This window comes from Gopherus flavomarginatus, chromosome 1 (genome assembly GCF_025201925.1).
Source record: "Gopherus flavomarginatus isolate rGopFla2 chromosome 1, rGopFla2.mat.asm, whole genome shotgun sequence".
NCBI classification, from domain to species: Eukaryota; Metazoa; Chordata; order Testudines; family Testudinidae; genus Gopherus; species Gopherus flavomarginatus.
In genome coordinates this window covers 1,399,121-1,411,918 of record NC_066617.1, presented here as the reverse complement: position 1 = coordinate 1,411,918, position 12,798 = coordinate 1,399,121, and the positions used below count along the sequence as shown (strand labels likewise).

General features: G+C 57.3%; 1 protein-coding gene across 5 annotated transcripts in view; it reads left to right on the top strand.

The window, feature by feature from the left end:
* MAPK8IP2 (mitogen-activated protein kinase 8 interacting protein 2) overlaps window positions 1-12,798 on the top strand; it is an 81,481-nt gene that overhangs the window by 33,876 nt on the left and 34,807 nt on the right. For 2 of the 5 annotated variants that reach the window (XM_050952621.1, XM_050952661.1), the window contains exons 3-4: window positions 6,041-6,068; window positions 6,657-6,904. In XM_050952621.1, coding sequence (XP_050808578.1) covers window positions 6,041-6,068; window positions 6,657-6,904 — 276 coding nt within the window. Of the gene's footprint in view, window positions 1-5,943; window positions 5,972-6,040; window positions 6,069-6,332; window positions 6,361-6,656; window positions 6,905-12,798 lie in introns of all 5 variants that reach the window. The other 3 variants (XM_050952631.1, XM_050952641.1, XM_050952651.1) reach the window with 3 other exon arrangements.

The window sequence follows — 12,798 nt, the reverse complement described above, 5'->3', positions numbered from 1 at the left end:
TGAAAGTTTGGAAAATAGGTCTTGTAGTAGTAGACTCGAGGAGCTCAATCTGTTCAGCTAATAGAGAAGATTAAAGGGTGAATTGATCATAATAGAAGGCTGGTGAGTTTAGCAAAGCCAGGTGTACCAAGATCCAGCACTGGCAGTTGAAGCCAGGTAAATTCAGACTAGAAATAAGGTGCAGTTTTGTAAGTAAGGGTTATTAACCACTGGGGCAGCTTCCCCACAGCTGGCGTGGGTTCTTCACCACTGGCAATTCTAAATCAATGGGATTTTTTTCCTAGCAGATCTGCTCTACTTCAGACAGGAATTATCTCAGGGAAGGTCTCTGCCCTGTGTTACATGAGGGGTCAGACTAGATGATCACAGAGCACGGCAGAGAAGCTAAATGAATTAGGATATGGCTACACTTAGGCCACGTCCAGACTAGAAATTAAAATCGATTTTAGATACGCAACTTCAGCTACGTGAATAACGTAGCTGAAGTCGAATTTCTAAAATCGAGATACTCACCAGTCTGGACGGGGCGCCATCGATGTCCGCGGCTCTCCGCGTCGATTCCGGAACTCCGTTCGGATTGATGGAGTTCCGGAATCGATGTAAGCGCGCTCGGGGATCGATACACCGCGTCCAGACTAGACGCGATATATCGATCCCCGAGCAATCGATTTTAACCCGCCGATGCCGCGGGTTAGTCTGGACGAGGGCTTAGGGTACGTCTTCACTACCCGCCGTATCGGCGGGTAGCAATCGATTGCTTGGGGATCGATATATCGTGTCTCATCTAGACGCGATATTTCAATCCCTGAACGCACTTATATCGATTACGGAACTCCACCAACCTGAACGGAGTTGCAGAATCGACAAGGGGAGCCGCGGACATCAATCCCACGCCGTAAGGACAGTGAGTAATTCGATCTTAGATACTTCGACTTCAGCTACGTTATTCACGTAGCTGAAGTTACGTATCTAAGATTGATTTTCCCCCGTAGTGTAGACCAGCCCTTACAGTTGTACAGCGCTGGGAGCTACAGCTGTCTTCGTACAGTTGTGTAGGGAAAGCGCTGCAGTGTGGCCACACTGACAGCTACCAGCGCTGCAATGTGGCCACGTTTGCAGCATTTGCAGCGCTGTTGGGAGTGGTGCATTGTGGGCAGCTATCCCAGTGTTCAGGTGGCTGCAACGTGCTTTTCAAAAGAGGGGAGGTGAGGGGGAACGTGGGGGGAGAGAGAGAGTGGATTTTTGGAGCTGTCAGCTCCCTGCCTTGCAAGTTCTAAGGACTGGAACATACACATCACCAACCTGCAATCAATTTAAAAGTTTCGAGCCCTTCCCCCACCCCTCTCTTATTCACTAAATGCAAATTATGCACTCCTAAATAGCCGTCAGACCACATAACCAGCTGCTCAACACGGACTTCCCCCTTCCCCTCTGCCGTGTGAGCGTACAGTTTCTCTCTTCAAGCAAACAGCTGTGAACCTTCCAAAGCAATTCCCCTGCCTGCCTCTGCTCGATGGAGCAAACAGGAGCTTTGTTTATTTTTTAGTTAAGCAGCTCGGGGGAGCTCGGAGTTCAGCCATTCTTCCGGTTTGTTGTGAGCAGGCATTCTGGGATACCTCCTAATACCCTGGAGGCCAATAACAGCACTTTTGGTGGCCACACTTGATGAGCAGCGCTGCATCACCAGCGCTGCAATCGTTACACCCCAAGCAGACCAGGTGTACAGCCAGCGCTGCAGCCAGGGAGTTGCAGCGCTGGATGTGCCTTGTAGGTGTGGACAGTTACTAAGCTGCAGCCCTGTAAACCCACCACCAGCGCTGCAACTCTCCAGTGTAGCCACGCCCTTATTTGTGTCAGTCATCACTGCAGAGAATGAGAGGGAGATTTCCACACCTGAGACATTCTTTTTAGGTGACAGATCTGAGGAACTGTCCCAGAATGAGGTGTCATTATAGGTGGTTTTGGAACAAACTAAACAGTACTAAACTAAACACACTCAACAGTAAAAAGTCACCAGGACCAGGTGGGATTCACCCAAGAGTTCAGAAGGAACTCGTGAAATTGCAGAACTACTAACTGTGGTTTATAAACCAGCATTTAAATCAGCTTCTGTACCAGATGTACACCAATGTTTTTTAAAAGGTTTCAGAGTCAGTCCTGACAATTACAGGCTGGGTAGCCTAACTCCAATAGCAGGCGAATTGCCTGAAACTGGAGTAAAGAACAGAATTGTCAGACACATAGATGAACACAATTAGTTGAGGAAGAGTCAACACAGGTTTTGGTCAGGGATGCAGCCCCATGCTCTGGGTGTCCCTAAACCTCTGACTGCCAGACACTGGGACTGGATGACAGGGGATGGGTCACTCAATGATTGCCCTGCTCTGTTCATTTCCTCGGGCACCTGTTATTGGTCACTGTGGGAAGACAGGACACTGGGCTAGATGGACCTTTGGTCTGACCCAGTACGGCTACTCTTATGTTCTCATTGTGGTCCCTTCTGCCTCTCTAATCTGTGAGCATATTCCAGCCCCTGCTAGCACAAGTCCTGGGGTGCTGTTGCTAAACTGCTCATGCAGAGAGGATCCCGGCTCCCCTACTGCACGGTCACCCAAGAGCAGGGCCAAAGCACGTGGTGGTAGAGCAGCAACCCTGCCACGCTGGGATCCTGCCCGTGGCTGGTGCCAGGGGTGCAACTGGCAGGTGCTGAAAGCCAGCCACGAATTCAGCTAGCACAGACATGCCAGGATTGCTGAGTGCCCTGATCTGTTCCTCTGGCCGAGCCAGCTGGGGGACAGGCGCCTGGAGACAGCAGTGACTCAGAGCTCCGGCTGGGCTTACTCAGCAACTCCAGGCCCAGGATGGTGCAGGGAGGGAGAGGGAAGCCGCAGAAGGCAGGCAGGCAGGGACACTGATGTTGGGCTCAGCCCAGACACCAGCAGCAAAGGTGAGGAGAGGGGGCAAAAGAGAAGGGAGAGAATGGGGGAGACACAGGACCAGACAGACATGGGAGGGCACATGGAGACAGACAGATGGGGGGGCACCTGGGGCCAGACACATAGACACAGGGGGGACATGGGGCCAGACAGATGGGGAGGCATCTGGGGACAGACAGACGGATGAGAGAGGACATGGGGCCAGACAGAGGGACGCAGGGGGGACATGGGGCCAGACACGGGGGGGCACATAGAGACAGACAGACACAGGGGGGACATTGGGCCAGACAGACGGACATGGGCAGCACGTGCCTACTGCATTTGGGGGGCCTGCACTGCCCAGATTGTTGCCCCATCACCTGTTCTACCCCGAGGCTGCCTCCCCAAAGGCCCAGCTCCACGATCCCTTTGCCCCATGCCCTGATCCTGCTTGGCCCCCTCCCCCAAAGCCAACCCGCCCGTGCTTTTTTGCCCCCTCCCCTGAGGACCTCTGCTGCTTGTGCCTCTTTCCCCCTCCCCTTAAGTCCCCCCTCCCATCACTTGTGGCTCTCGGTCTCCCCCAGCCTTGGGGGAGGGGGCAGAGCGAGGGCGGGGCTGTGGGGAAGAGGTGGAGAGGGGCGGGGCCTTGGGGAAAAGATGTGGAGCGAGGGTGAGGCCTCGGGGGAAGAGGCAGAATGAGGGCGGGGCCTTGGGGGAAGAGGCAGAATGAGGGCGGGGCCTCGGGGGAAGAGGTGGAATGAGGGCGGGGCCTTGGGGGAAGAGGCGGAGAGGGGGCAGGGCCTCGGGGGAAGAGGTGGAATGAGGGTGGGGCCTTGGGGGAAGAGGTGGAATGAGGGCGGGGCCTTGGGGGAAGAGGCGGAGAGGGGGCGGGGCCTCAGGGAAGAGGTGGAATGAGGGCGGGGCCTTGGGGGAAGAGGCGGAGAGGGGGCGGGGCCTCAGGGGAAGAGGTGGAATGAGGGCGGGGCCTTGGGGGAAGAGGCGGAGAGGGGGCGGGGCCTCGGGGGAAGAGGTGGAATGAGGGTGGGGCCTTGGGGGAAGAGGTGGAATGAGGGCGGGGCCTTGGGGGAAGAGGCGGAGAGGGGGCGGGGCCTCGGGGAAGAGGTGGAATGAGGGCGGGGCCTTGGGGGAAGAGGCGGAGAGGGGGTGGGGCCTCGGGGGAAGAGGTGGAATGAGGGTGGGGCCTTGGGGGAAGAGGTGGAATGAGGGCGGTGCCTTGGGGGAAGAGGCGGAGAGGGGGTGGGGCCTTGGGGGAAGAGGTGGAATGAGGGCGGGGCCTTGGGGGAAGAGGCGGAGAGGGGGCGGGGCCTCGGGGAAGAGGTGGAATGAGGGCGGGGCCTTGGGGGAAGAGGCGGAGAGGGGGCGGGGCCTCAGGGGAAGAGGTGGAATGAGGGCGGGGCCTTGGGGGAAGAGGTGGAGAGGGAGAGGGAGTGGGGCCTCGGAGGAAGAGGCGGAGAGAGGGCAGGAAGAGGAGCAGCACAGATGAGGCTATGGCCCAGGCACCCTTTCACCAGCAGTGCTCCAAACATGGCGGGTCGGGGAGCCTGCAGTGGGAGGTGCACCCCATCTTATTTGGGGAGGCTTAGGCTCCCCCGGCCTCTTATACCCACCGGCCATGTACACACATGGGGGGACACACAGGGCCAGACAGACATGTGGCTGCAGCCTCCCAGTTCAGTGGGTCACTGTTCCCTCCATTCACTCACATTTCAGGGTTTGGGCAGAGGCACCATTTCAGATTTAAACTGTGCCCCCCACCCAAGGACAGCCTGGTGCTGAAGCGCTGCCCCCTAACCCCAGTGCCCTCCCCCCAGGACAGCCTGGTGCTGAAGCGCTGCCCCCAACCCCTGTGCCCTCCCGCCCCCCAGGACAGCCTGGTGCTGAAGCACTGCCCTCTAACCCCTGTGTGTCCCATGGGAGCCAGCTGTGGTCACTCAATCAGGCTGAACTGCAAACAGAACGGGGCAGACAAACCCCAAATGCTGGTGGATATTCCAAGACTTAGATTTACCAACCAGGACAGAAGAAGCTTCTACAGCACCTCACTGGTTACTTGGAAGTTCGAACACTGCAGTTCCCTGAAAGTGCCCAGCCTCAGGCCTCTGTCCAGACACACCTGTCAAACATATGATGATAAATTCTGAAAATCTTACCAATATAAAAGAAAAGGTTTTCCTGATCCCAGAGGATGAAGCCCCAGACCCAGGTCAAATGATAACTTAGGTCTTACCTAAAATACACACTGATAGCCAATTCTTGTTAACTAAACTAAAATTTATTATAAAAGAGAGAGTTGGTTAAAAGATCGATATACAGACAGACTTGAATTCAATTCTTGAGGTTCAGATACATAGCAGAGATGAGCTTGTAGTTGCCAAAAGTCCTTTTAGAAACAGTCCATAGGTTATAGTCCGATGTCCATATTCAGGGTGACTCCAGTCAGTGACTGGGGACCTCAATCCTTGTGGCTTAAGGTTCCCCCTTTTGAAACCCAAAGCAGATCTGAGATGAAGCAGGATCGTGTCCCAGGGTTCTTATATATTTCCAGCAGCCTTTTGGCCTGAGAAAACAATGAGCTTAACTCTCCTTCCAAACATCCTGGCAATTAGCACAGGAGAATTTTCCATTAAAGAGTTCAGATACAGGTTACCCCAACCGTCACAGAGACATAGACAGTAACACTATTTCACTCAAGTGGCTTCCTAAACACTAATACTCCTTTTTTGATCTTTGAATCCGAGCTACAGCAATAGACAAGATTTGTTTGCTTACATCCCAAGCCCTGAGCAAACACCTCCCCTTCTACCTCTAACAATGCAGCTGCATGTCAAAGCTCTGTTCATTTAATATCTTCCTAATGAGTCTCTAAAGTTTGGCCATGGGTCAGGTCAGCCTGTGAGTTAATTAACTCTTTCTGGCCCTGTCACCTTTCAATGAGATATATTGCACTCATAATGTCACAGCCCCCCAGGGCTGAAGCGCTGCTCCCTAGCCCCTGTGCCCACCCCAGGACAGCCGGGTGATGGAGCCCTGCCCCCTAACTCCCTTGTGCCCCCCAGGATGGCCTGGTGCTGAAGCGCTGCCCCCTAACCCCTGTGTCCCCCGAGGACAGCCGGGTGATGGAGCCCTGCCCCCTAACCCCTGTGCCCCCCAGGACAGCTGGGTGATGGAGCCCTGCCCCCTAATCCCTGTGTGCCCCCCAGGATGGCCTGGTGCTGGAGCACTGCCCCCTAACCCCTAGGTGCCCCCCCAGGACAGCCAGGTTATGGAGCCCTTCCCCCTAACCCCTGTGTGCCCCCAGGACAGCCAGATGATGGCCCCCTGCCCCCTAACACCTGTGTGCCCCGCAGGATGGCCTGGTGCTGGAGCACTGCCCCCTAACCCCGGTGTGCCCCCCAGGACAGCCGGGTGATGGAGCCCTGCCCCCTAACCCCTGTGTGCCCCCCAGGACAGCTGGGTGATGGAGCCCTGCCCCCTAACCCCTGTGTGCCCCCCAGGATGGCATGGTGCTGGAGCACTGCCCCCTAACCCCTATGTGCCCCCCCAGGACAGCCAGGTTATGGAGCCCTGCCCCCTAATCCCTGTGTGCCCCCCCAGGACAGCTGGGTGATGGAGCCCTGCCCCCTAATCCCTGTGTGCCCCCCCAGGACAGCTGGGTCATGGAGCCCTGCCCCCAACCCCTGTGCCCCCCCAGGACAGTCAGATGATGGAGCCTTGCCCCCTAACCCCTGTGTGCCCCCCAGGACGGCCTGGTGCTGGAGCGCTGTGAGCAGCCCCACCCCATCTGCACCTTCTCGGAGGATTTCCAGGAGTTTGAGATGATCGATGACAACGAGGACGAGGAGGAGCCAGATGGGACCGGACTGGACGTGCCTCCCTCGCCTTCGGCCTCCCCCATCCCCTCGCCCAGCACCGAGGAGACGCAGAAACCCCGGCCCAGCACCCTGAGCCTGAGCGTGCCAGGGGCCCAGGTGAGGGGCCTGCAGCTCCGCTGAGACGGGGGCTGGGTGGGGTCACCGTGGGCAGCGCTGAGGGGTTGGGGGGGTCTCTGCATGAGGCGCTGAGGGATTTGGGGGGGTCTCTGCATACAGCACTGAGGGGTTGGGGGGGTCTCTGTGTGAGGTGCTGAGGGGTTGGGGGATCTCTGCATGAGGCGCTGAGGGATTTGGGGGGATCTCTGCATACAGCACTGAGGGGTTGGGGGGGTCTCTGCGTGAGGTGCTGAGGGGTCGGGGGGTCTCTGCATGAGGCGCTGAGGGGTTTGGGGGGGTCTCTGCATACAGCACTGAGGGGTTGGGGGGTCTCTGCGTGAGGTGCTGAGGGGTCGGGGGGTCTCTGCATGAGGCGCTGAGGGGTTTGGGGGGGTCTCTGCATACAGCACTGAGGGGTTGGGGGGTCTCTGCGTGAGGTGCTGAGGGGTCGGGGGGTCTCTGCGTGAGGTGCTGAGGGGTCGGGGGGTCTCTGCATGAGGCGCTGAGGGGTTTGGGGGGGTCTCTGTGTGAGGTGCTGAGGGGTCGGGGGATCTCTGCATGAGGCACTGATGGGTTTGGGGGTTTCTCTGCATACAGCACTGAGGGGTTGGGGGGGTCTCTGCATACGGCACTGAGGGGTCGGGGGATCTTTGCATGAGGCGCTGAGGGATTTGGGGGGGTCTCTGCATACAGCACTGAGGGGTTGGGGGTCTCTGTGTGAGGCGCTGAGGGGCTTTGGAGGGGTCTCTGCGTGAGGCGCTGAGGGGGTTTGGGGGGGTCTCTGCATGAGGCGCTGAGGGGGTTTGGGGGGGTCTCTGCGTGAGGCTCTGAGGAGGCTTGCAGGGGTTTCTGCATGAGGTGCTGAGGGGGTTTGGGGGAGTCTCTGCATGAGGTGCTGAGGGGGTTTGGGGGAGTCTCTGCATGAGGCACTGAGGGGGTTTGGGGGGGTCTCTGCGTGAGGCGCTGAGGAGGCTTGCAGGGGTTTCTGCATGAGGTGCTGAGGGGGTTTGGGGGAGTCTCTGTGTGAGGTGCTGAGGGGGTTTGGGGGGGTCTCTGCGTGAGGCACTGAGGGGGTTTGGGGGAGTCTCTGCGTGAGGCACTGAGGGGTGTTGGGGGAGTCTCTGTGTGAGGCGCTGAGGGGGTTTGGGGGGGTCTCTGCGTGAGGCACTGAGGGGGTTTGGGGGAGTCTCTGCGTGAGGCACTGAGGGGTGTTGGGGGAGTCTCTGTGTGAGGCGCTGAGGGGGTTTGGGGGGTCTCTGCGTGAGGCACTGAGGGGTGTTGGGGGAGTCTCTGTGTGAGGCACTGAGGGGGTTTGGGGGGGTCTCTGCGTGAGGCGCTGAGGAGGCTTGCAGGGGTTTCTGCATGAGGTGCTGAGGGGGTTTGGGGGAGTCTCTGTGTGAGGTGCTGAGGGGGTTTGGGGGGGTCTCTGCGTGAGGCACTGAGGGGTGTTGGGGGAGTCTCTGTGTGAGGCGCTGAGGGGGTTTGGGGGGGTCTCTGCGTGAGGCACTGAGGGGTGTTGGGGGAGTCTCTGTGTGAGGCGCTGAGGGGGTTTGGGGGGGTCTCTGCGTGAGGCATTGAGGGGGTTTGGGGGAGTCTCTGCGTGAGGCACTGAGGGGTGTTGGGGGAGTCTCTGTGTGAGGCGCTGAGGGGGTTTGGGGAGGCCTCCCAGAGGTTCCTTGGGGAGAAATGGCAATAGCCGGAGACTCAGACTGCAGTGGAGGTGGCCGAGCTCAGTGTGGTGGAGCAGTTCAATCCCATTCTTCTGTGTGAGGGCAGGGGCTGGGTGCTCAGACGCTGGCCAGAGTCCCTAGCCAATGCGCCTGGCTGCTGGAGAATTATTTAGCTGCAGAGATGGCTCTAACTGCTTCATGTGAGCAACTGCCTGAGGCCAAGGGCACCTCAGCTCAAGGGAGAGCCCCCCCAGGGAGCCAGCAATCAGACAGGGGGATCTTGCAACCACCAGCCTCTAAGGTGCCCAGCAGGTCGCTGAGCCCTGGACTGGGCCCTGGCAGCAAACCCCAGCATCTCAGACCCCAGTCTGAACAAAGGCCCTTGGGACCCTATGGAGGGGGAGTAGACAAGGCATATAGGGAAGGGCTATCTCAAATAGCGGGCCCCGGGGCCAGCGGCCACTCGGCCAGCAGCAGGGACTTGCTTTTCATGTGGGCCCCCAGGTCCCTGGTACCACGATTGCCCCATAAGGTATGTGGCTATGCACAGGTGTGGACGGCAGAATGCTGGGCCCATAAACGAATTCCAGCTGAAGTAATGGTATCACGGAGTCCCCGGGCGATGCTCTGGAACTGCTCCCCACAAAGCCAGGCAGGACTTTGGGGAGCCTCCTCTCCGTTGGAGCAGACTGTCTCCAGGGCAAGAAGCTCACATGGCTTCACCTCCTGGGTCTCTCCTTGGAGCAGTCTGCATCCTCTGCCCCTCCGTGTGCTTCCCACAGCGAGCCCGCCCCAGCGGGGTCCTGGGGAAGCCACAGGGTCCTGCACCCCCACTTTGCAATCAGATGTGACTCTCAGCCAGCCAGTAAAACAGGTTTATTCAATGACAGGAACAGGGTCTAAAACAGAGCTTGTAGATACAGTGTACTGGACCCCTTGGCTGGGTCCATTCTGGGGGGCAGTGAGCCAGACCCCCACGTCTGTCCTCAGCCAGCTCCAGACTAACAACCCCCTCCAGCCCCAACTCCTCTGCTCAGCTCCTTTCCCGGGCCAGGAGGTCACCTGATCTCTCTGTCTCCAACACCTTCAGCTGGCACCTTTGCAGAGGAGGGGCCCAGGCCATCAGTTGCTAGGAGACAGAGCGTCAGGCATTTAGGGGCACTGGCCCTTTGCTCTGCAGCAATCACACACCCTTATTCCACCACCTAGATACTTAAGAACTGGATGGGGGACACTGAGGCACCAACCCAGTATTCAGAGAAAACAAGAACATTCCCAATTCGCCACAAATGGTTCCTATGCAGATAAATGGAGCTGAGGTCACGGGCCTAGTGGATTCTGGGTGTGCCCCACGGAGAAGTGTGCCGTTGGCTGTAGGGGAAAACACCAAGTGGCTTATAATGGGGCTGGCCTCAACAATATCCTTCCCCATGGTCTTGGGACAGGATTGGGAGCATTTCTGAGAGGTATCGAGGGAATTTAAACCAACCCCAGGGACCCTGGAGCAAGCAGCTGAGCAGACCTGGGGAGACGGGAGCCCCAAACCTATGACATTGGCAGGTGTTGGTGAGGACCCTGGGGAGGTAGGATCCAGCCAGAGGGAAGCTTCTCCAGAAGGCCCCTTAACAACGAAGCAACAGTGGCCCTCCCCCAGGAGAGGGACATCCTAACCAGAGAGACAGACTTCATAAAGAACCAGAGGGAGGATGAAACTTTGTGCCAGACTCACAGCAAGCAGAGTAGCACCATGGTTTGAGCTCCAGGCAGAGCAACCGCACCAGCTGGAGAAAGACCAACCGATGGAGGACGTTTGGTTGCAACTCCTCAATTCCATGACCTTAGGGAAGAAGCCCTGCAATGGGCTCACGCTATCCCTTCTGGGGGTCACCTTGGTCCTGAGAAGACCCTGGCCAGGATTTTAGATCACTTCTTTTGGCCCAGAATTCACCAAGACGTTAAATCCTTGTGCAGCTCTGCCCCAAATGCAAGCTCCTAGGACCTGAGGGGGTATAGAAGCCCCTATGGTCACACTCCCCATTGTCGACGTTTGTCACGGACTCACAGATCATGCCCACTCTTGGCCCTGTGCGGTCCCTCGGGGGAACCCCCTTCAGTGAGACAGCCCTTCTCGGGAGTCCACTCTCTCTCGGGGTTAGGCCCCTGCACCTCCTGGTGCTGCACCTCTCTGAGCCTTGGCACACCTGTCTCTCGCGTGGGCCCCCTCAGGGAGTCCACTCATTCTGGACCCCCTGGGGCCTCCACCCCCACAGGGAATAATGCAGCCCTGATCTCTAGACCAGAGTGACTCTTCAGCCAGCGTAAAACAGGAGGGTTTATTGAGCGTCTGAACAGAGCATAGGAAACTCTCAGGACCTCAGGCCTGGCCTCCCTCAGCACAGCATATCCAAGTCTCCCCTGCATCCAGGTGGGCTCTGCCTGCTCCCCACTCCAGCCCCAGCCCCCCTCCTTCCCAGCTGGGCATCTGAGATCACCGGTCCCAAGCTCTGCCTCTGTCCATTGTCTTCCATTTAGGTAAACAGGGTCGCCTGGGCCTCTTCTCCTCTCGTCTGTCCTCTGGCCCCTCCAGCTGGAACTGGCTGGTCAGGTCAACGGGGTCCTCCCCCGCAGTCCATTGTCCTCCCACTGGCCAGACCCGGCTGTGACTCCTGAGCCGGGCCTCTGGGTCACCAGGTCGCCAGGTCACCGGTCACTGGGGTCTCCATCCTCCAGGCCATTGGCCTGGATCCCAAGTTCCGTCGCCAGTCCTCTGCAACAACAAACTCCCTCTCCCATCACCTCAAAACCCTAGGGGCTTTTGCCAAAGAAAAGATCTTCAATGCTCAACAGACCCAAGAGCGAGCCAACAGCAGGGGGCAGGTACGTGCATATTAAAGCAATTGGACACTAACTCTACTCCCAAGGACGGAGTCCAAGTCACTTGCTGAATGGCAAGGACCATATGAGGTAGTTTGACAAGTAGGGCCAGTTAACTATGAAATCAGGCAGACTGAGAAGAGGAAACTCACCATGTTAACCTTCTGAAGCCAGGGAAGGAGCGACGGGGCTTATTTATTGCTCCTTTTCCCCTAAGCCAGAACTGGGGCCCCTAGCGCTCACCTCACCAGATCCAGATGCTATACAGATGGGGGAACACCTCTTACTGGAACAGAGAGCCCAGCTCTCTTGTGCACTACCATTGTCAAATGGAATCTTGGCAATTCATCTGGAAGAATCCATGGCCACTCCATCCAAAAATGTGGGAGGCTAGGAGGCAAGAGGTCCAGACAATGTTGGATCTAGGGGTCATGGAAGAATCCTGCAGTGAATGGCGAAGCCTGGTTGTATTGGTCCTAAAGCTGGATGACACTATGCAGTTCTGCAGAAAGGTCAGTGCTATTTCTAAATTTGATGCCCACCCCATCCCCTGAGTGGACAAGCTGGATGAGGCCCGGTATAGCACCATGTTAGAAGTAACAAAGGGAAACAGAGAGATCCCATTCACACTGGAATCACAGGAGAAAACCACCGTTGCCAAATTGGCCTCTGTCAATTTCAGACTATTCCCTTTGTTCTCCATGCAATGTTCCGACAGCTCACGGATCAAGTTCTTCACCTCCTGGCTTACAGGCAACAGCCCAATTAGGTGACATGGTCCATCTGCAGCCAAGAGTGGGAGGAGCATCTAGCACAGGTTGCTGATGTGCTTTGGCCCCTGCGATGGGGCTGGGCTGCCTGCAAACTGGCAAAGTGCAAAGGGGAGAAAAAAGAGACCATCTCCCTGGGATATATATTCTGGGGAAGGCCAAGTCTAGCCTCTTGTTGGCGAAGTCCAGGCCCTCACAACGTGCCCATGCTCAGCCACAAAGATGAAAGTCCAAAGGTTTTGGGGGCCTGTAGGCTACGGCTGCTTCTTTGTTGCCAGGGTTTTCAATGCTAGCAGCTCCCCTCAGGGACCCAGTTAAGGACAGTAGCCCCAGGAAGGTGTGCTGGCCCAAGGCCTGTGAGAAGGCCTTTCAGCAGTTGAAAAAACACCCGTGTAAAGAGTCAGACATGGCCAGTCCTGACCTCTCCAAAAAGCTTGTTTTACAAACCAGCTCAAGTGCAGAATTGTCCCAGGAAGCAGAGAGGAACATCCCGTGCTCTGTTGGAGCGGCAGACTGGGCCCTGGGGAAAAGACGGTTACTCACCTTTGTAACTGTTGTTCTTCGAGATGTGTTGCTCACA